Below are 27170 nucleotides of genomic sequence, written 5' to 3' on the forward strand. Positions count from 1 at the left end.
CAATTTATGCAGCATATTTGTTTGGTGTGAGATTATAATTTTCCAGCACACTGACCTTCACTTTCAACATGCAGCTTTTATGGTTATATTTACACTGAGTCTATGTTATGCATAATAGCATACAGGCAAAATGACTCTTGGAAAATGATGACACGTTGTAAAAAAACACCTGTTGTCACACAATCCCTGTCACACACAAACGCACGTACACACTCCCCTCTATTGCCCTCATGAACATAAAGACTTGCCATCATGGATTAAATGCAGGTTATTATTTTTCCAATATGTGCTATATTTAATCTTGTGTGTGTAACATGGTGATGATGAAAAAACCTTACTGCAAAGTAGACTGTAAAAGCTTCGTATTCTATAGTTTTACGTGCACAAAATATTTCAGTTTTTGCCCTTATTATGAAAAAGGAAATATTCTGGCTATGCTGTTTACATGGCTAATGAAAGTGAATATTCCACTAATATTACCATTTACGTTTAGCTGTGTAAAATATGATTCTTCCAAAGTTTAGCAGTGGTGGACTTCTTGGACCGTGTGAACACAGCATCATTCCTTCAACCAGCTTCTTGAAAAGATTGGCGTAGCAATGTGTGCACATATCCAAAAACCTGTTGATACCCAAGTCTTTAATAATGTTTAAAAGTAGCTGTGTGTCGTCTCCTTATTGGGTCTGCAGCCTTGCAAACTGTTTACTGGTTGGTTTGTGTACAGCAACCATGGCAACACACAAAGCTGACCATAAGCCATAAAAAGGCAACAGGCCGTAAACCGCCCTAAACTGCTGTAAAATCCCTAAGACCTATATTCCGAATGCGCTGTATACATGTCCAAAGAATGCCTCAAAAACCCAAATAGTACCAGAATATCCCAAACATCTAATCTGAAAATGCTATATTCGGAATATATAAAAATAAAAAAAGGCCTTTCAAAATATCCAAAAAATATAAAATTAAAATTAAGTTTGGAAGTTGAGGGTTCAACTCTATGACTTTTTCGACATACAATACTATGAATCTTGCATGCCTTTTTTTCCCCCATACTCTACCATGACTTTTTCCGACACACTATACTAAGACTTTTTTTATGATTATTTAACAATATATTATACCATGACTTTTTTTATGACTTTTCATAATACCATACAATGACCTTATAATGACTTTTTTCAACATACTATACTGTGACTTTTTCAACATACTGTACTATGACTTTTAGTTTTGATATACTATTAAAAGATCTTCTCATGATTTTTTTCAACGTATCATACCATTGACTTTTTATGACTTTTTTCGACATTTTATACTATGACATTTTTTCTACATCCAACATTATTTTTTACGACTTTTTGACATGCTATACTATGACTTTTTATGACTTGTTTTTTACATATTATATATACAATATGACTTTTTTTGATATACTGTACTATGACTTTTAGTTTCAACATACTATTGTGAGACTTTTTCCTTACATTTTTTCAACATATTATACCATGACTTTTTATGATCTTTTTCAACATACTACGGTATGACTTTTTTCAACATAATACACTATGACTTTTAGTTTCAACATACTATCGGGAGACTTTTTAATTCCTTTTTTTGATGTACTGTATTATACCATGACATTTTTTGACATACCATACTATGACTTTTTTATGACTTTTTTCGACATATTATACCATGACTTTTTATGAACTTTTTTTGACATACTACGCTTTTATTTTTCCAACATACTAAACTATGACTTTTTTTTGTTTTCATCAATATGAACGATAACATACAATGCCAAACCAGTGCATTATAAGCTTCACAAGTGAGATAAGCTTCTTTAAACTTTTTTTGACATACAATACTATGAATCTTTTATGACTTTTTATCAACATACTATACTATTACTTTTTTTGACATACTATGAGTTTTAGTTTTGACATACTGTACTGAGACTTTTTTATGAATTTTTTTCAACATAATATACCATGACTTTTTTCTGACCATTTTCAACATACTACACTGTTACTTTTTCGACATACTAAACTAGGACTTTTTTTGTCGTCAGCAACATGAACGATAAATACAACGCCCAACTACATGACTTTTTATCAACATACTATACTATGACATTTTTTCAACATCTTATACTATGAGTTTTAGTTTTGACATACTATACTAAGACTTTTATGAATTGTATTTGGACATATTATACCATGACTTTTAATGACCTTTTTCGACATACTAGGGTTCAACTCTGACTTTTTTTGACGTACTACATTATGACTTTTTTTATATACTATACTATGACTTTTTGACGTACTATATTAATATATATATATATATATATATATATATATATATGTGTGTGTGTGTGTGTGTATATATATATATATATATATATATATATATATATATATATATATATATATATATATATATATATATATATATATGTATGTGCATTACTTTTTTATGATCTTTTTTGACATACTATACTATGACTTAATTTTGACATACTATACTAAGACTTTTTATGAGTTTTTTTTCAACATATTATACCACGACTTTTTTATGACTTTTTTCATAATACTATATACTATGACTTTTTTGACATACTATACTATGATTTTTAATTTTGACATACCATTGTAAGACTTTTGATTACTTTTTTTACGTCTTGTATAATGACTGTTTTATGACTTTTTTTTTCATACCATACCATGACTTTTTTAACATCCAATATTATTACTTTTTTATGAGTTTTTTTATAACTTTTTTTCGAAATACTATATATATACCATGACTTTTTTTGACTTACTATTCTATGACTATTCTATTAGTTTTGACATACTATCATAAGACTTTTTCATTACTTTTTTTCAACATACTATGCTATGGCTTTTTTTCGGACATACTATACTATGACTTTTTTGAACGTGCTATGCCATCATTTTTTTATGATTTTTTTTTTCCAACATACTGACTTTTCTTATAAATAATATAAAATAAAATTAACATCGGATGTTAAAGGTTCAACTCTATGATTATGACTTTTTCAACAAACATGAATTTTCTATGACTTTTTTTGACATACTATACTATGACTTTTGCTTTTGACATACTATACCAAGACTTTATTCTGATATTTTTCAACATATGTCATTTTCATGATTTTTTTGACATGCTGTTCCATGACTTTTTTATGACTTTTTTCATAATACTATACTATAACTTTTTTTTATAACTTTTTTCGACATACTATAGACTTTTTATGACTTCTTTTCCGACATATACTACACTACAACTTTTTTCGACATACTACATCAAGACTTGTTCAGGATTTTTTTTTGACATACTAAACTATGACTTTTAGTTTCAACATACTGTTTTAAGACTTTATTATTTTTTTCGAGGTATGATACAATGACTTTTTTGTGACTTTTTATTAAATACTACCATATGACTTTTAGTTTCAACATGCTACACCAAGACTTTTCATGAACTTTTTCAACATCAAATGCTATTTAGTTTTTAAGGCTTTTTTAAAACATACTATACAATTACTTTTTTTTTTTTGACATACTATAAAATGTTTCTTTCGACATACTATGCTTTGACTTTTTTCAACACACTAAACTTTGACAACTTTTTTAGTCTTCAATAACATGAATGATAAATAAAACGCCCAATCAGTAAATTATGAGCATTACAAATAGTTCATGAGATAAGCTTCTAAACTCTATGACTATGATGTCATTATTATTATTATAGTTGTTATTATTATTATTATTACCAATATTTCCCAAAACAGCTGTGAACTGTAGTATTTAAGCAGAGGTTACTCAAACAGAAGTACAATTTCAGCGGTGGATTATTCCATCAAAATGATTCTTTAACCTGAGCCTGACAAGTCTAAGTTTATAATACTATGTCATTCCGTGCGTTGCTTCCTGTGGTAGCTGTAGTTCATACTGTACAATTTTAAACCATAATCTGAAATTGGTAAACACCACAGTCAGACTCTATGTAAGTAAAGATTAAATACTGTAAACAGTTCATTACAATGATCATTTTCCGTCCTCTAACACTTGTCCTATTCATGGATGGATTACTGACAGGGCTACTGGGCACAGGCCCATGGGCTCAAAGTGTCAGGACCCCCCTGGCCTTCACATTTAGCTGACACCTTTTTATCCAAAGCGACTTCCAAAGAGACAAAAAGAAACTATTTACAGATGTTAAATAATCACATGACACAAAACCACAGCGAGATCAATATAAAGTGAATTCAAACAAATAAAACATACAGTAGGTTAAACAACTACATAGCCTGTGTGCTAGCTTTTTGCACATCAGTGCCCAGGTGACCATTGTCTTACAATCCACCTTTGGTCCCATTGAACAACTTCCATCCCTTGTCAAAAATGCAACAGATATTTATAATCTAGGTATAATGATACATAAACACATATCTTGTTTCTGATTGAAACGGAAATGTTCCAGGAGGACTTTTAGTGCATTAAAAACTCAGCTCTCCAGGTCCTTTCCTGCCAGTGAAAGCACATGGAGACAGTGCCCTCATGTGGCCACAGGACATACTTGTGTGATGATGAAAAACTCTTATATGCTATCAAATGGCTCATAGAAGATTACTGATTTTATTGACCTAAAATGCGTCTCTCATTCCAACAAACTTCTCTATTCAAATGTTTGTATTTTGGTGTGAGTTGATGGGATTAGGGCTAAAGATAGATAGAAAGTCTTTATTGTCCACTTTGTTTTCACAGTCTGTACAGGGCCTCACCAACATACATACACACACATACAGTAAACATAGACACCTTCACCCCAATCACCCTTTAATGCAGTTCCCTCCAGTCCGTTCCATTCTGTATCTTCGTCCTGATGGAAGCAGTGTGAAGAAGGGGTAGAGGAGATGACTGGAGTAATGTGTAATTGTCCATGCTTTGCGTTTGGCGGCTTTGCTGTTAAGGTCTGACAGGTTTGGTTTAAGAAGAACCTGTTCTGCCAGAATCCTTGCTCCTGCACCCTGTTCTCTGTCATTAAATACACCAATCTTCTGGGGGACTGGCTCTTTTGTGCAGACATTACTTTCAAACATTTATTTATTCAAGAGATACTGTACCTGTTTTTGATTTCAGGCCCGGAATTGTATGAATTTGACCTATTGAATGAGGTGAGATCACAGGTACATGCTGAGTAGGCAATTTAGATAATGTGCTGGGAAATGTAAAAACCTAGAGTTGATTTGTAATGCGTTTATCATGCAAAGGGGCTTTTGTTTGAGTGCTTTAAGTGGAAAAGCATGATGGGAAATCTTTACAGAAATCCTGCAAGTGTCATCATATACATTATTCAAATAATTCATAGGCTTGGTGAATAACATTTAAAATAAAGTTTTACAGCATAGCAAAGTTAGATCTGTGTGTTTTAATCAGTTGCCAAGTTATTTTTAAGGTGCTCAAAATATAATTTTGTATTAAATATTTTTGCCCTCACCTAACATTAGAAAAATACTAACGTAAAATTAGATTTGTTGTGAAGATTTATTTTGTAGCTAATCTCAATTTTATTGAAATATTTTACATAATTTAATATTGGTTACTACTTCTGTATTGTACTCTGTTCCTTAAGTTATATAGGGAACTAAGCACTATGCCTGTAATGTTAGTACTGGTTAAGGTTGGTGGACTGATATGATGATGTATCCTGTTTGTGTCGGTGTTTAGTGTTCTATCTGCTGAGATGCACATTAAATGTTGAGTTGGACTTTTATGAAAAAATTACTTTCATATTTTCTCAAAATGTCCTGACAGTAGCACATTGGTAAAGGGTTAGGGTTCCTCTGCCTCGTCCTGGTGCTCTGAGCAGGCTCTGGGTGCTACTAATGGCATGAGAACAACAACCAGACACAAGGAGTCTAACACAGTACCAATGAATGCCTGTAAACTCCAATCAAACAGTAGGCAGTGCCGATCAAATAAAGAACCAAGACTCTGTTACTGTATTACCTATTTCTTGCCTCAGATGTGTCCGGAACTTATTTTAGTGTACGGTTTAGCTGTAAAATGAGTTTGCTCCGGCCAGTGAGTGGTGCTTGGTTGTCGCAGCAGATGACACGCATGCATATTTGCAGTGTCTAAATGGTGTGCATGGGTTGTCAAATAGCTGAAAAGGGTTATCTTAATTGTTTTCTCCATTTGCAGCGTTGAGCTCTCAGGGCCACCATATATATGGCCTACCACACAAATTCTTTATCAGGAGTATTTTTCTAGTTAAGCAGAGTTATTGTACAACCCAGTTTGAGGCATTTGCATTATAAATAGCATAGTCACTTATTAAATGCTGTCCTTGGGAACCCATTTATTTAACGCAGGACACATGCTTTAATAAAAAAATATTCTAAATGCTGTACACGGGTTCTCAACATTGTGCAAAATATAAAAGAATATTTACAACTCCAGTTACAAGGAAAGTCAAGGAAAGAAAAAGACTTACTTTTATCAAAATGTAAATAATATCTATTGATGAGGTTTAACCTGGAGTCTTAAAACTTCGAAATGTTCTGATCAGAGTTAATAAACATCGACTTGATCTGAAATGCAAACAAGTAGAAACAGTAAACAAAAGGTTTGTGTACAGTTGTGCTGAGGATAATGCAACATGGATAATAAAATGTTACATTAAAATGTATAAAACATGCATCAGGTTGGAACCATATAGACTATTTTTAGTTGCAAGTACTTAACAAGATTAAAGTTGCATTTACTGTAAAATACACACATGGTGTAGTCAAGCTGAACCTATGTAATAAGGTCTTGCAAGTACTCACATTTCCAGTAAAAGAGAACATAGTTACAACCGCACGTGTTCAGGTTGATAACTGAGGTTAAGTAGCTGGAATGCTTTTTGTAGTTTTCCAAAGACACTGTGCTTTTTCTTCAAGGTTTCATAAAACAATGCTAGAAAAGAAATAGCCTTTCCAGTTTTTGTCCAATAAAAAGTGCCATGCTCTTAGACATGCATTCATGGCTATAAGATGAACCTGGTCCTCTCATACCCAGCTCTTCAGCATCCCATTCACATCTCAACAAAAGACTCTCATTCACATTCATTTCCTCAGCAAGTCCAGCAGCAACAAGTGGTCTGTTTGTAATTACAAAGTCTTTCATTTAAAAACCAGGGTGTTGGTCTGTTTTCATTTAATTTGTAGGAGTTTCATCTTGTTTCCTAAAAAAAGAAAAAAAGGAAAACAATTAGCTGTTGAAAATCAACCTTTGAAAGTGAACATTTTATGAACGAGCAACACTTACCCAGTCCTTTAAGAAATTTGTTCACACCACTTGGCTCCGGCTCAGGGTACGAATCCAGATACTCGGCCACTCTGACCTCAAAGAGACCTGGGAGAATGTTGGAAATGTTGAGCCACTGAGACAGAATGCACACAGAACTAGATATGCAACTTAAAATGAACAAAAGTTAGATTATCTTCAAATGCAACATGGTTCATTGTTCTCCATGCACATAATTTATCTTCTTAATCCTGTTTTTTTTTTTTCCAAATGTCCTGCTTTCATTTCATTTAACAGATTACCCTTCTTTACTTTACCTTTAATGTCAAATGTTTTTAGGATATTTACTTCACAAACGGCATGATGCTATACTACTCTTCAAACATCCAGCACTGACTTTACAAGCAAATTAATTGCATCGCAGAACTGGCTAATTTAGTTTTTTTTTTTTTTTACTTTTGTATGTGCACAGCATTATGGGAATATTAAGAGTATTGACCTTCTAGGCAGCAAGATTCATGTAAAAGCTAAATACTAGTTTTGGCTTGAAGGAAAATCCCAGTGAATGTTTATTTTTCTCACTGATTTTTATTATGACAATGAATTACAATGTGAAGAAATTGCATCTCCAAAAGAAAAAGCTGATTATTACTATTTTCCTCTGAACAAAATAAACACTAACACCCACTACCTTTGGCTTTTGTCTTTAGTGGGAAAGGTTACAATAGGCATTTATTCCCAAGACAAATAACTCGGCAACAGTCTCTGGTATTTATCCGCTCCAGCTCTGATCAACAGTGATGGAAACATGTCACCTGGGTGGACACACTAATATAAATACAGGCTTGTTGCGTCTGTAGGTAACTTCCGCAACTCTTTGTCATCTCAGCCACAAATTCCGTCTGTATCCATGCAAGCAGCGCTCAAACATTGTTCCAAATGAGTTGGCACCGGGTATGAAAGAGGGACTGAATAAGTCACAAATATAAAAAAGAATTTAACAATTGTAACATTTTTACTGGCCTCCACATGATGGGAAAGGAGTCTATCCCCTATTTTAGTGGGTCTAAAAAACCCTGTTACATAAACGCTAACTTTGATGGGAATAAGGTATCTGAGAAAAGGCTCTCTTCATGTTTTCTTTTTTTCAAAGAATTAACCATTAAGGCTACTGGCACTGCTAACACAATTACCTCTGTCTCCTCCCTTGCGCAGCTCTTTGTCCTGAATGAAGCCGGCAAACATCTGAGTATCCATGAAGAGCTGCAAGAACTGGCGGACCCCACGGGAGGGGTGTGATTTGCGGAAGCTGTCGCGCTGAAGCTCCCTGCTCCCATTAGAGGACTCAACTATGTGGAGAGGATAGTGGCCCACCAGCTCCACAAAGAACCGCACAAAACCCTCTGACAGCAGAGAGCTCAGGTTGGCCTGCTGACCTGGAAGGGCAACATTTTGGATGAAGACAAAAAGGGTTAATAACAGTCTCCAAAAAGGTTTTAGTCTAAGTATAGTTGTACTGTAGTTTTACAATAAGATTAAATAACAGGTGTATTGGTTTCATAAAATACTAACAAAGACTTCGCTACTAATTGTGAGATATGCTAACAGCTATTGCTTACATTAAGATGTAATATTGGAACGTCTTTATAGTGGTGCACAAATTGATAATCTAATAAACAACCTAAATAGGTCATCAGTGAAAATCTGATAAGTTTCAACTGCCCAGTTAAAAGAAACATTTAAGACTCTGCAGCAGTCTGCAGGGCATCAGTAATGCAGGCATGTTGTGGAGCGGACATTTGCAATTCACTTCTAAACATTCTCAAGAAGATATAGGAACTTTGTCTGGTGAGGATATAGCAACTGTAAGTCCTCTACTGAGGGCACAGTGAAATACCTGACAGACATGCAGAATAGTTGCTGTGTGGACACGTAATCTATACAAACCTCCACAAGGGTCTCCATCTTTCTCTCCCAGGATATTGTCCCTCTCATCCAGGATCTGCTGCAGTGCTGCCTGCAGTTTACTGGGCAGGATGCAGTCTTCATCACCCAGCTGTGAAACATCACAGAAAAGAATAATGCCATTTACAAACATACATCTTACATTTTGACCAGTGGACTACATACCTACATAATGTATAAAAATCTATCTATTGATTCAGTCTTATTATACAATGTACTTCATGTTAGATCCTAGAGCAATATTAAAACTAGACTTCTGTGTAACAGACAGCTAATGTTGGAGAGGCAAGTCAATCACTGCATGCCTCATTAGCTTGTAGAGAAAGAGACTGTGCCTGAACAAAGATTAAGCTAAATGAAATGTCAAATAGGAGCCCAGTCAAATAAAGACATACATGAATGTAAACACAAGCTAAACAAACCTGTTTTTATTAACTGAATAGACTGACAGTTGAGTGACAAACCTGCAGCTCTGGATCAGCTGCAAAACACCTGTTCTGTTTACGTCATGACATGACTGTGGCCCGGGCTTGGATGCCATATAGTTTGCAGTGCTTGTGGGTGTAGTTTATTTTCTGTTACCCTCCAAACATTCTGCATGCAGACTAGGGACAAGTGTAGGCTAAGCCATATTTCCCCACTTGGACCACACCTATCATTCCCTTGGTATGTGTACACACCTGAATGACAAACTTGTCTGCACACAGATCCACTATGAGTACCTGGGAAGACAGTGAGAAGAAAGAATAGACAGTTACTGACGGGAAGAGTTCATTATTTTGCAACAAGAGTTATAGAAATATGGCCACAGTCTCTTCCCTATTACTCACACACCTTACTGGTTCTGTTCTACTTCATTCACAATATTCAGTAAATACACAGTCAAAAGATTGCACTAAAACCTCTATACAGACGAACCAATCTATTAAAACTGCAATTATTTTAAAACCTTTTGACAGAATTCTGACCAACCTCCTCGATGGGCAGCTCCAGCAGCGTTGGCAGGCAGGGTGCCAGCACTCCAATGAGGAATGGGGTGGGGGAGCAGCTGATGTCCAACATGCTGGCCGGCAGCACAGGCACAAAGGTATGCTGCCAGGTGAAGGGGTACAGCAGCGCCAGCACTGCATGGCTACACCGAGACAACACACTACAGTGAACAGGGGAGGATACAAAAGATTAAAAACTATTCAGTTCTCTCACAGATCATGACACAAAGTAATCAATCATAGCTCCCTGAAAACAGAGAGGTCACACTATTTTAATTTCTATTATAACACATTTTCAAAGAGACCAACTGTAAGAGCTTTCAGCAAACAGTATTTGAGTGTCAAAGAATTCTACCAAAAAGCAGCGGATATAAGCTAACTACTGCTGCAGTATCTACTTATGATAATACTACCCATCAACTTCTGCACAATGGGTGCCAGGGCCTTCACCTATGCTGCACATACACTTTGGAGTTCACTACCCCTACACATCCAAATACTGGACTATATTACAGAATTCAAAAAACTGCTCTTAAAACCCATCTTTTCAAACAACCTTTTGAAACTACTGGTGCTTTGTTGCTTGTTGTATGTTTTATTACTGATATGTAAGGTGACCTTGAGTGTCTTGAAAGGTGCCATGAAATAACATGTATTATTATTATTATTATTATTCCACAGCTTGTCCCTGCACAAACTGCTGTTATTATTAAAATCTGCAAACATTTAATTATTAAACAACTACTTTATAATTCTATTTATAATAACCATTATAGTCAGTTTTATACCGCTCTTTGGAACAGAAACTGCCTCACCATGCTGCTGACTCCATGGCAACCTTTCGATTCTCAATCTAAGCACAGTGTTAAACGTTGCTGATATTGGCAAGTTGATATTGGCTTGTTATCAGTATAAGCAAATATGTTAGCAGATATGCAAAAAGGAATTGTTTACATAATTCAATGTAGTGATATATTTCCGTTTAAGATATGTTTTGACTTAATCTTTACAGATAAACCTGACTTAACACGCTGTTGGGAGTTTCCTATAGCTCAGCATTCAGGCCAAGGTACACACAGATAAAAAAAAAAATGAAACTGGCCAATGAGCATCAACAAGAGCTTGCGCACATCAAAGGGAAGCTTAATTTTTTAAATCGCTACCGTACAGTAGTGGCCCTGCAGTGTTTCATGTTACTACAGCAGTACCTGAGTTTGTCAGCGATGAAGATGACCCTCCTCTCAAGCAGAAGGGAGGCAAACACCTGCAGGAGATTCCCAACACTGAGACACTGCAGCAGACTGTCAAAGTCCACGTGCTCCAGTCTGGAGTCCACTGGTCGACACAAAGTCAGTACCTGGCAAAGCAACAAGAGCACATGGACTTGTCATTATACCACTGTAGGATGAGTATCTGAAACATGAATGTTAAGCAAATATAGACTCTTTAGATACATCCAGGTGGAGGATGGTGTTAAGAACCACAAAAGTGGGAATTTGAGTGTGTGTGTTTATATATATATATATATATATATATATATATATATATATATAAAAGAGATAGAGAGGGAGCTGTCCCAACATGAACCCTTTAGAGTTGAAGTAGCTATTCCTATTGTTTAAACAGATAACCTCCCAGTCTGCAGAAAGGAGTGGTAAGGAGAAACAAAACTACCAATTAACATTTCCCCTTTTGGTTTTAGGGTTACCTCATTCCCAGAGCCTGGAAGGAAGCTCTTGATGGTGACAGTGCGTCCGGGGGCTGGAAAAGGGGCCTCCATCACGCTACGCATAAAAGGGTACACCAGGGCTGGGGAAATCTCCCTGCGCCTCTCCACCTCCTCCAAAATCTGGACAGAGACAGACAAATTGCTGTATTTCCGGAAGTTATGATTGAAGTCCAAACAACAGTTCAGAGCCAAGATGCAGTGCTGCATGTGAATGTTTTCCTCCTAGCCATATTCACACTTGTTAATTTCACTCTGCCGACTGGAAAATGGGTGTGACATCTACATGCATACAATTTCTTTTTAGAAAAGCACACCCAGGGATTGCTCAGTATTATCTTCTAGAGTAGCCTCATTCCATCCTAATACTGTACATACAAGAAGTTTCAGGGCAGCGGCTTTCACACACTTCAGGAGGTTTCCCACTGAACTTTATATAAAAAGCTCCCATCGGCAGAAACAAGGGACCAAATGCAGTGTTTAGTTGCCTTACCTTTGCAAAGAGGTTGAAACAGCCCAGTTTGCTGACAATGCAGTGCACCTCAGGAAGCCTCTTCCCCTTTCCAATGGGCTTAAAGACACACAGTTATGTTATATGTCATTAACCGGGTAACAACAGCGATAACTGCCAAAAGAAAACAGTAGAACACTCAGGTTCTCATCAATGGCCTATTTTCCCTTTAATGTATTTAGTATTTAGTAATAGTATTTTCAATGATAACTTTGTAGATTGGAGGAGAAAAACAAATCAAGAGTCTAAAGTCTAAAACTTTGATAGTAGTGATGAGCTTATCTACAAACAAAACAAAACTCTTCATGTTGGGTTTGGCCCAACTGTCCACACTAAACATACAATAAACATGACAAAACATAATTAAAGAAAGCTTAACAAGTCAACCACAGTATGTTCATAATAATAAAATTAAACACAAGCAAACTACAAAAGTCAGATTTACTACACAACCTAAAAAAGTGTTTTGAAAAGTACCTTAAAAAGACCTAAAAGCAGCTATCCTTGTGAGGCAAAAGAAAGGGGGAAATTATGAAATTCTTCTTGCTCTCTGTCATTGATGCAGAAGTGGTTTACGGTCTGTGATTCACATGTACTGATTCACATCTCCTCTGAGATGTTGAGTAAGCATGTGGCGGGCTGCCATGTCATCACACACACACAAACACATAGGCCCTTGAGTCAATGATTTAGATGCAAATGTTAACACATCCACACTCACCAAGATCTTACGGCAGTAACAAAACCAGCGGCTGCCGTCCTCTCCAGTCAGGACAAAAGAGAAGGTCTCACTGTAAACATATCATCAATAGGACATTATATTTAAACAATTTCAATTGACTTTTTAACTGCCTAAAAACATATGAATTTAAAAACATCTTTAATTCCTTGTTTAAAAGCTGAAAAAAAGAGATTGAAAAACAGCTTCAGGGAATTACTTTGTTAAAAAGCAAAACAACAAATTATTATTATTATTATTATTATTATTATTATTATTATTATTAATAATAATAATAATGGTTAAATAATGCCAGGGCTGTTTAATCTATGGAAATATAAAAGGCAGCGCAAACAGAAACTAGGTAACTTGGTAAAAGGACAGGTCGGTGTGTGTTTTGTTTATTTGCCCTACCACAGATAAGTGTTTTAAAGACAGGGAGGCAGTGTAAGTTGAGACCATAACCCAAATTACAACAATGAACCATAACCGGTAGTACTAAAAAAGAGAAGAATGCCCAATGCCCCTAAGCACTCAGAGATTTAATTAGATCAGTTTAAATTGTAATTATCCCTGTGGGGAATTTGAGTTGTTGGCAGCAGATTATGGGTTACAGCTGAGGATATGAAAAGGAAAAGCGGAAATAGGGATATTACACAAAATATAAATGATAATTACAGTGCTAGACCTTAGCTAAACACTTTACAGGAAAGAACAGTTGGACCTTTATTAGAGCACATGAAAGGTGGTGTGTATGAGGATAACAAAAAAGAAAATACAGACAAAGGATAAAAAAAAAGAATACAGTATCATGTTACCATTGTGCCATTGGGATGCGGTTACTTATACATCTAGCATGCTATTAAAATATTGCTGTAATGCATGTGCTGACCTTGACATGTGTGAAGAGGGCTTCCAGTCCTGCGAGTCAGGAAAGCAGAACTTGGGAATAACTTTCAGCTGATCCTCAGCCTCTTTGGATACCCGGGATGACTTCTCAAACTGGAACAGAAGGACTCCAGTTACAGAATCAGATCAGAAATACTTTTTATTACAACAATGGTTCTCCAAATTACTTTTTTTTAATTGGTTCCAAGTGGACCCAGGTGAAATCAGTAGTCATTTAATAGTATTATAATTGAACAGAACTTAAGTTTAATAAGAAGGACTGGGTATTTTTACCTAACTACTTGTTCTAAATCACCACCAAATAACAATTAGTATCTCCCCACATAGGTGCCTGAGACAGGCACGTAGTCAGTAATGGGCCAGGGGGGCACTGGCCTGCTCACTTTAGTCACTGGCCTGTCTAGCCAAATTTGATCAAAATATGTTTTGTTATGAAAAACATTCAAATGTATATGTAAAAAAAAAAAATAGTAACAGAAGTACTTTAGTTCTGTGTTTTTAATGTGTCTTCTCTTCTGATTAAAACAAATATGTTTGAACCATCGAATAAGGATCAAACAATTTTTGGAACGCATGTGGTTGCCTTCAGCGGCTAACATTAGCTAGCGGGCTTAGTGTTAAGCAATGCACTGATAAAAGTTACCGCGGCAGCAACGGTTTCTCTTCAAATTGGTATGGACTGTTTTCTTAGATGGAATAGAGTAAATAAGGACGAGCTTTTCTGCAGCATGTGCAGGCCTTTCCCCAGCGGAGCTGACAGACCATCATTTGTTGGTTGAGCATGTTGTAGACAGTACTGCTATTGCCGTTGTAATACAGTATATGTTGGAAGGTAAAATTGTTTTTTCAGTTTGTTCTTTTTGATAATTCTACATCCTTTGGAAAATGGCCCACCCCACAAAATACTATTTCTGCCTATGCCACTTTATTTTTTTTAAGATTCATGTTTTGGGCTTTAATTGCCGTTATTTGATTGGAAAGATTAAGACAGGAAAGTGGGAGAGACAGGGATGACACGCAGCAAAGGGCCACAGGTTGGAATTGAACCTGTGGCTTCTGCAGTGAGGCTTGGTGCATGGGGGGCATGCTCTACTAGGCGAGCCTTCAGGGTGCCCTAACACAAACATTATTTTAAAGTCACTAAAATGTAAATAAAAAATAATATGTAAAAACAAAGCAACTTGAATTCATGAAAGCTCTTGACTTACATAAACCTGAGAAAATCCCCTTAAAATAATTCTTCACCACTTAAAATAAGAGTCATCTTCCTTTAATTTTGCCAGACTAAATTATATTTAGGAGATGGAATAATTCAGTTATGATCAAAGTACATGTATGTCCTTTGTCTAGATGAAGAGCTGAGTTATGTTAGAAGCCTCTTTTTACCAGTTTGGGGAACTGTTGTGTGATTTCAGGGGAGTAGGTGTTTCCTGGGGAGCCTTTTCTCAGTGACACCACCACAAAGATCTGGAAAAGCTGCTGCTGCTGCAGCTGGATCAGGTCTCTCTCCAGGGTGCGGTAGCCTGGCCGACGTTTCAGTGTAGACTGGATGTAAACTGATCTCCTGGAGCCTGCTGGATACCACACAAGGAGACTATTGTAAATGCTTGTCCTGGGACATATTCCATCCAGCACATTTGATAGGAGGCCTTTTAAATATCAATATACAGTGTAACTGTGAAGTTAAAGATATAATATGTAATATTTCTGCATTAAAATGCATAAAAACTATACCTATGGTTTATATATATTTTGGTTGTGTACTTACATTATCCTAAATGTTTTTAACAATGTTCAACCAATGTTCAGACCCAGAGAAATCTGTAAAATTTATCAATGACACGGGGCGTGTCGTTTGGTTGGCCAAAACGAGGGGGCTAACCGCTAGCATAGCCCACCGCGTTCTCAATGGCAACACTGCAACAACAGACACAAGTTCACCTCAATCTACAAAAGACCTACTTACAAGTCCCTGTTCTGCAGGTATTCCACACAAAGTTGGAAGTGCGCACTCGTTTAGAAGAAGTGTCCCAGTTAATCTTGCCTTGTACCAAAGAATTTCTAATAAGGGAAGAAGTTCCACTCTATCTCAATACTTCCGGCTGTCACTACCCGATGCAAGGTGAGTGCAGATGTGAGCTGTGCATGCATCCCTTTGCGACAAGTAGCCTACAAGATGCAAACGAGAGACTTTTGTAATCTCAATACAGGAAAAATGGACCTATATAACGAAGTTTGTTCACTGCTGTAAGCTAGCAATCAAACACAACAAAGGCTGTCACTTGAATGTTGTTTTGAGCTAACGTTAGCAATCAAACAGTTTGTAATAAATAATAAAAAATTTCAGTATGGTACGTTATGCAGTAAATCATTTAAATCTGAGTATCCGCAATTCACATCTGCACTTGACTCACATCGGGTAGTGACACCAGCTTGGTTGCAGTTCCACCAGAGTTCCACTTGGGGCGCTCACAGGTGAGTGCAGAATGAATGGGACTCTATGGCGCAATACCCCTCAAAATCCACTTTTCTCAGGATATAATTTTTTGTCTAGTAATTTGAATGTTGCATTTGAAAGGGCAGGCATTTTATTTTCATTGTAAGCATGTCAACATGGTAACACTGGCATTTAGTTCAAAAGACCTCTGTACCCAATTACAGCCTCACAGAGCAGCTAGCACGGCTACAAAGAAACAGTAGATCTTATTTTAAATTTGAGAGGCTGAAAGCAGCGAGCGCTTGGCATTTTTGATGGATGAGACAACACTAGTCTTGATGTTCCTTTCATATATAATCAGGTGCATCAAGGCCCCATTATTCAATTCAATTTATTTATAGTATCAATTCATAACAAGAGTTATCTCAAGACACTATACAGATAGACCACACTCCAGAATTTACAAGGACCCAACAGTTCTAGTAGTCTCCTCCAGAGCAAGCAACAGTGCGACAGTGGCGAGGAAAAACTTCCTTTTAGGCAGAAACCTCGGTCAAACCCAGGCTCTTGGTAGGCGGTGTCTGACAGGCCGGTTGGGGTTAGAATGAAGATAATAATTATGGTTGTATGTCCCTAGATTGGACAGAAATATGTAACATGGCTGGCATTAACTAGAGCGATAACTTCCTGGAGCTAATAAATTCTTCAGAGACGCTATGAATTTTTTCATAGTGTCAATTAAATTATACTGACTGCCAAAACTAAGTTTTCTTACTTCAAACAAGACGACTTACCTCTAAATTCAAACCTGAAAACCAGACTTGACATAAAAGGACATTACAGCTATATTAACTCTATGGAGATACCTTTGGTGTTGTCCTCAGGGTCACTCTCTGTCCCACTGGTCTCCTCTGTTGATTTGAATTAGAGGAGGGAGAGATTAGAGAGAAGCAGAGGAATGGAAAGGACTTGAGGGGCAATAATCAGGTGCAGACAGTCAGCCTTTGTTTCATAATCAGCAGCTTCGCCTGCTGCAGCTGGCCTTGTGTGTACCATCAAAAGCTGGGTATTTCCACCAAGAGGTTCAACTTAATCTTTTTGAAGTGTTGATGTGAAGGACATCTGTGTGTGTGTGTGTGTGTGTGTGTGTGTGTGTGCGTGCATGCGTTTTACCTCGCACTGAGAGTCCCTGGTTCTTCACTCTCTTTCTCCCTCTCTTGTCGTCAAAGATGGTCTCAATCTTGTTGACGTACTGTGTAGTAGAACACACACTCAGGTAACTTGCCAGCCCCATAATTTCACAGCCATTATAGAATCATGATTACAGGGAATCATGGTAAAACAGCCACTAAGAACATAATTACATTATAGATATCCAGTTTTTTTTTTTTAACCTTACATTCCTGCATTCTTCCGTTAATGCTCTGAAAGAACACAGTTGAGTATTTGGTAGTGGACTCAAGTCAACTAAGGCCCTGCATTAATACACAGAGATGGCGCTCAACCCACAAACAGGCACGTACATACAGGAAGCTGAAACTTATCTTTAAGGTGGACCCACAACGCATGCCACTTGAGGAGGCCAACTTGTATCAAAAGAAAGTAAAAATGCCCTTACTAAGATAATGATACCGTTATAAAGAAGAAAAATACATAATGAGGTGTCATGTCTATGCCCATTTTCATTGTTTAACATGTGATCAAAAAGAGTTTAAGAACTGCATAACATAACCAAATGTTATGTTATCTTATTACTATTCCGGCAATTTATTTAAAACTATTTGATAAAAGTTGCATTATGGAAACCAAACAGGTCAACAACAACATCTTGTTGAAATACCACCCAAAAATCTTAGCTAGAATCCTTTTCTGGTCCTTACCTTTATAGATATGTTAATACTGGTTTTTTTACTGTACCTCGTCATTAAAGATCCTCCCTGTCCATGCTTTTGCTCCTGCCATGAGTTATATGTTTGAATTTATGTTCTGTCCAAATTGATGAAGTTGCTCTGCTATTATCTATTTCTTTCAGCGTCCTCTCCTTCCTGCTTAACCAGTGACGCCCCCTTCTATTCCATCCCACATGACACATGATTCATCATTCAACAGATAACATGCTTGTTGTCTACCACAGGGCAACTTAAAAAACAAACAAACATCTCAGCCAACCATTGTTTCCAAATACAGCGACTAATGACATTATTCATTTATCGTTTACCTGAGGCGTCCTCTGTACTTTTTGAGTGCTTGCACGCTGGGGTGTAGCTGGTTTTGGAGTGTCTGCAAGTAATTTGGAAGCTGTAAATGTTTGGAACCTCTTCCTCTCCACTTTGCCAGTGTAGCCTTGCAACGTTTGGGGTTTAGGAGGCCGCTGGAAGATAACAAGTGCAGAGTCCTCGCTTGGTTTTAAGGAATTTCATGGTATCGATCACTTCCTCCATTAGAATCTCAGGTTAGGCAGTAATTGATACACCCCTTAACAACTAATGAAAAATACTTCCATAGTTTGAAAATGAGACATAAGTAAATGGTAAATCTTTTCTTTTTTTTACCTTTGGGCCGTGAGGCCGTGCAATAGGGAGACACATGGGAGATAGCTTGACATCCTCATAGGGGTCATCTCTGGTCCCTTCACCTAGGGAAAGACAGTAATGGGAAACATAAGTCAGGCTGACTGGATGATTTTATCAGGAGACCGTTTCACCACACCTAATGCTTGCTTTTAAGAAGGTACTTTATATAAAAGCAAATTAATGATTATTCATTATTATTATTATTATTTATGGCCACTTCAATGAATATGAATTCAGAAAGAACTGCAACTAACAATCATTTTCATTATCAATTTATTTTTTTCTTGATTAATCATTTTGTCCATAAAATGTGAAAAAAAGTGTAACCCTACGTGTATAATGTTTTGTAAGGACCAAGTCCAATGATGGATTTCTAGTTTTATTTCACCAACTGTCCAAACCCCAAAGTTATCAGTTTGATATCAGATATCAAAAATAAAAGCACATGTGAGAAGCGGAGACCAGATATCTTTTGGAATTGTTGCTTGAAAGCAACAATTAATCAAATTTTCTGATGATTGACAAATCGACTAATTGTTGCACCTCTAGATGCAGATACTTTTTTTTCACTGCGGTACCACAATATGTCTACTTTCTACCATTGGCTGTTACTTCTGCAATGGCTGACGCAGAAGTCCAAAAAGCAATGTATTTTCTTAATATCTGACCTGATTAGTTACAAATCAATATATTGTACGGTTGTGCTCAATCTCGAATACAACTTTCAAAATATCACAATATTCCGGAAACTGTTAGATCTGTGGGAAACAGGCCCCTTGTAAAGGCATTTGTTTTTCCAAATGCTCTTCAATGATTTTTTTCTGATTAAGTCACTGGTTCCTGTACAACATACCTCTTTAACAGGCTCTGTTATGGTAATAACATAAGTTCAAAGCGGAGCATTTAAGATTTAGAACTGTACATTCAACCAATGGCAGTCACCAAAGTCTTTATGACTTCCTGTCTTTGTCTCTTTTTAAACAAAACCAGTGCTAAGTTGAGCGTTTTAAAATATATGACAGCCAGACAGTGAGTGTAATGATTAAAAGCTCCAGAAGTTCATTTAAAATCAGCTCCACAAGGTCTCTGTTTATATGTGACAGGGTATTCGACTTACAAACGATGTCCTCATAAATATTGTCGTCAGAGTAGGCATGGTAAAGGCCTGAGTCTATTTCCTCGCCTCCCATCGAGCCTTGCTTCTTAGTCAGACGTGCCGCATCCTCGTACTCAAAGGACTTCCTGTGGCAGGGAGGGAAGGGAAGGCAGTGAAAACGAGGGGCCTGGCTGCTGCCCTAAAGATAGCCACTATACTATTGTTCATTCTATCGTCTTATTTTTAGTCAGCGTTTCACCGCAACATTCCTTATGTTGATATCAAACGCAGCAAGACAGTGAGAGTGTGATAAACGTTCATGACAGGAAATGACTGAGCATTTGGTACAAACATTGTTTAAAACATAAAACAATTAAAAAGAGCATGACCCGATTTAGATAGAGACAGCAGTTGGCAATGTGAAAATGTCATCGTAGCTGTAGCTGTCATAGTAAAATAAGGTAATTTAGTTAGAGCTAATTTATTATGATCTAGGTCAACAAGTTAAGTGCATATTTTGTTTATTTGTTTTTTTGCTATTTGATTGTTGTTTTCATAATGAATACACTTGTAGAAACATACTGTTACATGATGTGTGATGCAATACCTAGCCCATGGAGGAATTCCACAAGGACAGCGAATGACTTACTCTGAAGTTAGTAAACCAGGAGCCCTCTAGAACTATGCCAACTGTGTGAAGGCATGGCAGGAGTGCTGTGTGTATGTCTTTTTTTTGCTAATCCTTCATTGAATAAGAGAGAATGAGTGTGAGAGGGTGTGTGTGTGCCTGTAGATGATGACCCCATGGCTGCTGAGGAACTACGCCACATCCAATAGAGAACAATGCTGCCTGATATCATGTGACATCACACCTGGACCCCAGCCAACAATTAGACTCCGTCCCCTCCACAAAACTTTCCTTGAAGCAGTGCAGATATTTAATAAACTCCATTTTAGCCAGAGTGTGTTTGATGTGCATTTCCTTATTATGTCAGCAGGAGCTGATGATGATTCAGATCAAATAAAACAAGCAAGAAAGTCATTTCTATTTATATTTTGAGTTATTTGTTCTCTACTTTTAGTGCATTGACTCACCTGTTCTTTTTATGCCTTGAAAGCCCATTAGTCTTTGCTATAGGACATGGAGGAGGTGGGAAGCTAGGTGGGTGGGCTACCCTCCTAGTCCTCACGTTGGAGTGGTTATGAGGGGATATGCTGTCCCGCCACACTGTGTGCCCCGTGTTGTTGTTGTTGGCTCCCCGATACTGGAATGTCCGCAGAGGTTTAGGAGGAGGCTGAACTTCTCCTAAAGACTCCCTGCCTTTCTCCCAGAGCAGTCTGTTCCCTTCAAGCTTACGCCAGAAACCCCGGGAAGTGTAGAAGTTTCCAGCAGGCATGTTGTCTTCTTTGTCATGAGTTGATAGAGGTAGAAGTTTAGAAACTACTTCAACATCTAAGATGCAATCCGTTTTTTGATCGCCATTGGCAGTGAAAATCTGTTTACCTATAGAGTCGGCCGTGTTAGCCTCCGCTTTGGGAGACGCAAATATCTGTGCTGCAAGTGGTTTATTTCCTGGTGTTGTGGTCAAAAATTCAGTGGGACATTTCTGCAGAGGTTCTGACTTCCTACTAACCACACCATGTCCAGCTTGTGCTAGGGATTCCCGAAAATCCAAACCCAAACTATTAGATTTGGAGAGGCTGGGTTTTGCGTGAAGCCCACCCCTTGATCCCTCGTTGGAACATTCATTGCCCAGGACATCTCCAGATAGAGTTCGTAATACAGTCGGAGGATGGGCTTTCAACCCGGCATCCTTGTTGCTGCCCTGCTGATTCCGACCTTCCCACTGGGAGATCTTCTCCCTGATGTTAATGCCCTTCTCGTGAGAAGGTGGCCTTCCTGACTGGCGGCCCTGCCAAGCCACAGTGGTCCCTTTCTGCAGGTGATCAACTTCACCACCCCCTCGCCTGCCCTGCTCCTGCCTCAGAGCCAGCATGTTGAGAGTGGGCAAGTGAATGCATCAGGGATTTCTTTACAAAGACAGACAGGCAAAGCCCTGTAATCTGTTGTCAATTAATCCAGAAATTATACGCTAAAGCAAGAGCGCCAAAAGATGTATGGTTGTAACTAATCCTTTAGGTCTTTATGAGTCTTCTTGTGCTAGCAGAGTGTAATTTCCCCCTTGGCTCTTTGTAAACAACCTGAAAAGAAGACAAAACACAAAAATCACTCATCATTTACTGCACTTAAAAACAAGTCTAGACAGCACACCGCAGGGTCAAGGAATACTGAGACAACACAGGAGGACACAGTTACTTCTGAAACAGCACACATCTGAAGCTGTTTACAACTTGTAGGAAGAGATGGTCAGGCATGAAAGGCCCCTGTCAAGGTCGGTTTCCAAAAATAAGTCCAGTAAGAAGAAAAGACAAGGTTCCCGCAGATTTCTGCTGCTGTGTGTCTGTGTCTTGAGCCGCCCCGACACTCCTTTTATCCCCATAGGAATTCTGTCTTCTCTGTAGCTGTCATCCCTAACAGCATAGCTGGCCAAATACGGAAATATGCACAATGATAAAACAAAGCATTACTAATCTAATTTAGTATTCTTTATCTAAGGCCGTCTTTCAGATGATGTGGACGAATACACTTTTTAGGTGATTTTTAAAGAGCTTAATAGGCAAGAAAACACATGATTCTCAAAAAAAACATAAAAAGCAAGTGACAATTACGTGAATGATGGAAAACATTTTAACCAAACCTATCTATGCAGTGGAATAAAGCTCCTCAAATGGTTAAGCTATTGATCAGACACAAGAGAGAGCGGATATGTGGTGAAGATAAAAAACACAGAGGACTAAAGACTCAGATTAACCAATGTCTTTCTTTCTTTGCTATAATCTATTATCTTGCTCCCTCTCACAAAATCCTATCAAACATTGACAGTTGATGTAAAGTTCTAGAGCGGCATCCACCCTGACTCTTATTCCCTGGGTCAACATCAATGCGGTCACTGTACACTCTTGTACAGCAGCTCCTTGCTTGCTGGAACCAAACCCTTTGGACACGTTGCACATTAGGACCGAGGCTGAGAGAATGTGGAGAAGGGGAGACATGGTAAAATTCCACTGCACAGCTCATGATCATATTAACGCTATGAGTTGCATTCCTGAAGAGCTGTACAAGGGGGGGGTCGGGGAATAAATTGAACCAGAGACAGTCGGTCAGTCAATCAGTCTCGCAAGTGAAGCCTTTGTTTAGCTTGACCTAAATCAAATGTATGTGTGCACTGGAATGCAGCTCGATCACTGCCAGACCTCTCCATGACAATGCAACTCCCAAACTGACCCACTTGCATTATTTGTCTGTGTGCGGTATGTTGTACAGGAAGGCATGAGTTGCACTTCCTGAGATGCAGGAAGAAGGATCAGCCGACTGTCCATAATTATGGGTTCAGAGAGATTTGCACCCAGTTGAAACCACTGATTTGAGCTACATTTGGATCATCTATGTTCAAACCCTGTGATGGTAATCAAACATTGTCTTTGAAATACAGAAATATACCAGCTACTGGCGGGTTACAGTAACATTTGCAAACATGTCTAAGTTAGCTCACCCCTTTCCCATGATATATAGTTAAAATCAAATTGTATTATTTCCAGTCAGGCACACCATGAGGTGCTACAGTGGCTTGCATAAGTTTACAAACCCATGCTAAAGTTGTTTAAAAAGAGGAATAGGCATGGGGAACTTTCCATAAGATCATTTCTCAATGCAAATCAAACCAGCTATTAGGCTAACTGAAATAACACCATGCCAATCTCTAGGTATGATGAAGGGTATGTGATGAGGTGTGGTTATTTTAATTCCAAAGGCCTAGGGAACTTTGTCAGGATGCATAGTATCCTGGATCCATGAAATAACTGGCCTTTAAATATAAAACTCTGCCAGCCTCTATCGGAATTTAACATAGGGGTGTGTATACTTATGCCCCCTGCATTTCAAGGAAGATTATTAATGTATTTATTTACAATACATTATTCATTCACAAAGAAAATTGATGTCCTTAAAAGGTTGGATTTTCCAAACAAATTTTGAATTAAGGCATTATGATCAATTTCCAAAAGATGTTTTTTATTCCTCTTTAGCCTGGGTGTGTAAACTTATGCAAGCCACTGTATCAGGTGACAAAGCCAGTCATAATCAACTTCACGGACATGTATTAAGCCGTCAACTCTGCAGAAAGGTATATTGTATTTTCTACCAAAACTCACTGACTCATCTACATAGAAACCAGACAGAAGGCAACCCATGAAGCTCATTTACCCTTTCATCACTTGGTAGCTAAATCAAATCTAATTGCACCTTCAAAAGCACCACAAAACGCCCTCAGAAGTGTGCATGCCACAACATGCTGTAGGTGAGGTATTGTACGACTGTGGCTTAGAAGTGACAGTTGCTATAATAAAAAGAAAAATGTGGGTTTGCTAAATGCCAGCATAAAAAGGACACACCAAGATTAAGTGCCTGAAAATGACTGATCCATCACCAGCCACCAGAACAGTTTGTGTGAAACCAAACATTCATTTTGACAGTGCCAGTGAAAGAGTGATAGACCACTTTAACATGACAATTTCCATCATTTGTTGTCTCCACATTCTTCCATAAATTCAGACCAAGACAGCTATGCTATCAAAACTGTACACACATGTGTCATCAAATTGAAGAGCTTTAGCACAAAATGAATGCAAATCAATTCATGAACAGTGATCCTTGTTCTGATTAAACACTTTTTCTCTGAGGGGATTAGCGGAATACATCATGTGTGATTTCAGTTATGGTCAGTTATTAACTCAACTGCTTTTTATACGTTTGACAACACCTGCAGAAGATTGCCATGTAGTAGCTGTACTCTGCATTAAGGTCCAATAACCTTAGCTAACTCTGCGAGCTGAATTGCTTGATTAATTCCTGTTATTGCTGTTTATTGTGTGTGTATATATATATAATCAATAGCTTAACTGCGGTACAAAGTACAATAAGGATAGATCTAGGAAGACAGAGGAACTTGCCCTCGTTTTGTTATAGATAAAAAAAAAATATATTGCCAAACATTCTTCAAAACTATAGCTATACAGTTGAAATGGTCTTCCTTACTGAAAATCCCTAATTTATGGAAATACACGTAATAACTCCCCTGACTCATAATTATCTACTCTGTAGTTTGGCCTTTACAAAAGGCCGAAATAAGTAACTAACTGATATGGACTACAGTCTATGGTTTAAACTTATTCAGTTGTCTGTTGCGGTAAAGTTACAGGATAGCCTAACGTTATGTGTTCATTCTCTGAAGATTTAAATTGCACTAAAAAGTAAATGACCGTGTAAACTATTGGAGGCATGCCGAATATAACATGTTGACTCATTGATATAAAAAATATGCCTGATACTTAAATTCAAAAATAACTCAAACTTTTCACTTTATGGAGAAAAACAGCAAGGAAAAAAAAAAAGAAAGCAACTGGGTAACGTAAACCTTAATGCAGCAACATTCTCTTGTTACGTTACTGCTAGCTAGCGTCAACTAGAAGAGAAAAGACACTAGCTAGTCAGAAGAGTTGTGGGAGATGTTACTAGAACAATACTACCACCATAACACCATATGGAAATGTTTTATAACTAGCTACAGGTCTCGTGACTTACCCTCGTCGTTGATAATGAGATAAGCAATGAGCTAAACGTTTGTGCATTCTTCATTTTCTTTCGACAAAATGAAAAACAAATCAAATCCGAGCAGCGTTACATTCGATCACATCGTTCGAATCGAGGAGAGGATGATGTTAGCACACCGAATATGGCCAGGCGTCAGTAATTAGTAACTTATAAGGAAATTGACTCTAATGAGGAATCAAAACGTGTCCGCTTATACAATAACTACACATAACAACAAAGAAAGTGTACATAGACTAGAGAAAAGTAAAGCAGAACTCCTGGCCCTCCTTCTCAGGACTTTAGCTACGTCAAGACAACCAGGAAATATATGACTTCCGGTTAAAACTTGCAAAATAAAATCGTTCATTTACAACCGTAAAAATGTTTCACTTTTGAAAGTGAAAATTCCACAAAATCTTGTACACTCACGATAAAAAGCTTCGTTTTTGTCTTCTTTCCATTCATTTATTTTCTTAACATATTGTCTGTTGGCGCACATTTGTTCCTTTGTTTGGTCGGTAATTAACGCGTGGCATTGGTGTATATGCGTGTCTTTGTAGGCCTACTAACAATTGCCAATGAGTAACTTGTTAATAAAAGTTTAAATTTCCCTTTGGATATGACAATCCGTTTATTTAGAACAAACACAACTAATCAGACAAAATAACTGCTCTTCTTTTAATCTTGCCACGTTATCATACGTTTAACCACGGTCAACAAAACAAAAACTGTGACCTTGCTGTGCAACACAGCTGAACCAATTACGTTTAAATAAACTGTTCCACCTCTAGCGTCACACGCTGGTCACCAATGAAATGGCTCCAACATTGTCAGCGTTATCTTCTTATATATTTTTAAAGGCAAATGTACTTTCATTAAAAACTCCAGTGTGTGTGTGTGTGTGTGTGTGCTATTCTGCTTTATTGTTTCAATGTGTGAATATGACCTGTCACTGAAGTTTGGAACCGCCAAAAATCCCTATGCCAAGAGGGGAGGAACAAGAAGAAGTTGCAGAACAGGTGTGTGTATTCCAATCTATTGAGAATAGGCATTGATGCACAGAGTCTAATATCACAGTAATCAATTGCTATGGACTACACAGTGTACCAATTCAAAGTAAATCCACATTGTTTGGGGTTTTTGAAAATCGTGGTGGACATGCTTTTTATTTGTTTGTCAGAGGCAATATCAGCCTAACATTGCCTCAAACTGATCTG

The 27170-nt window shown here is 37.5% G+C and overlaps 1 protein-coding gene across 2 annotated transcripts; it reads right to left on the bottom strand.

Moving 5' to 3' along the window:
- Positions 1 to 6365: 6365 nt before the first annotated feature.
- On the bottom strand, positions 6366 to 26282 carry dennd2c (DENN/MADD domain containing 2C). Of its 2 annotated transcripts, none has more exons than XM_032521031.1 (19): positions 25945 to 26282; positions 21339 to 22445; positions 20265 to 20389; positions 19127 to 19209; positions 18793 to 18945; positions 17748 to 17826; positions 17441 to 17485; positions 15524 to 15708; positions 14121 to 14230; positions 13232 to 13301; positions 12493 to 12570; positions 11982 to 12122; positions 11482 to 11630; positions 10257 to 10434; positions 9965 to 10006; positions 9267 to 9375; positions 8513 to 8755; positions 7341 to 7427; positions 6366 to 7257 (listed from the first exon to the last, which is right to left on the bottom strand). In XM_032521031.1, exons 2-19 carry the CDS (start codon positions 22238 to 22240, stop codon positions 7226 to 7228), a joined length of 2811 nt encoding a protein of 936 aa, XP_032376922.1. In that variant the 5' UTR covers positions 22241 to 22445; positions 25945 to 26282; the 3' UTR covers positions 6366 to 7225. The 2 variants fall into 2 exon arrangements, with proteins under 2 accessions (XP_032376922.1, XP_032376921.1); XM_032521030.1 differs by having other exon boundaries at positions 15524 to 15711; positions 25945 to 26281.
- Between the last annotated feature and the right edge of the window lie 888 nt (positions 26283 to 27170).

This window comes from Etheostoma spectabile, chromosome 7 (genome assembly GCF_008692095.1).
Source record: "Etheostoma spectabile isolate EspeVRDwgs_2016 chromosome 7, UIUC_Espe_1.0, whole genome shotgun sequence".
NCBI lineage: Eukaryota > Metazoa > Chordata > Actinopteri > Perciformes > Percidae > Etheostoma > Etheostoma spectabile.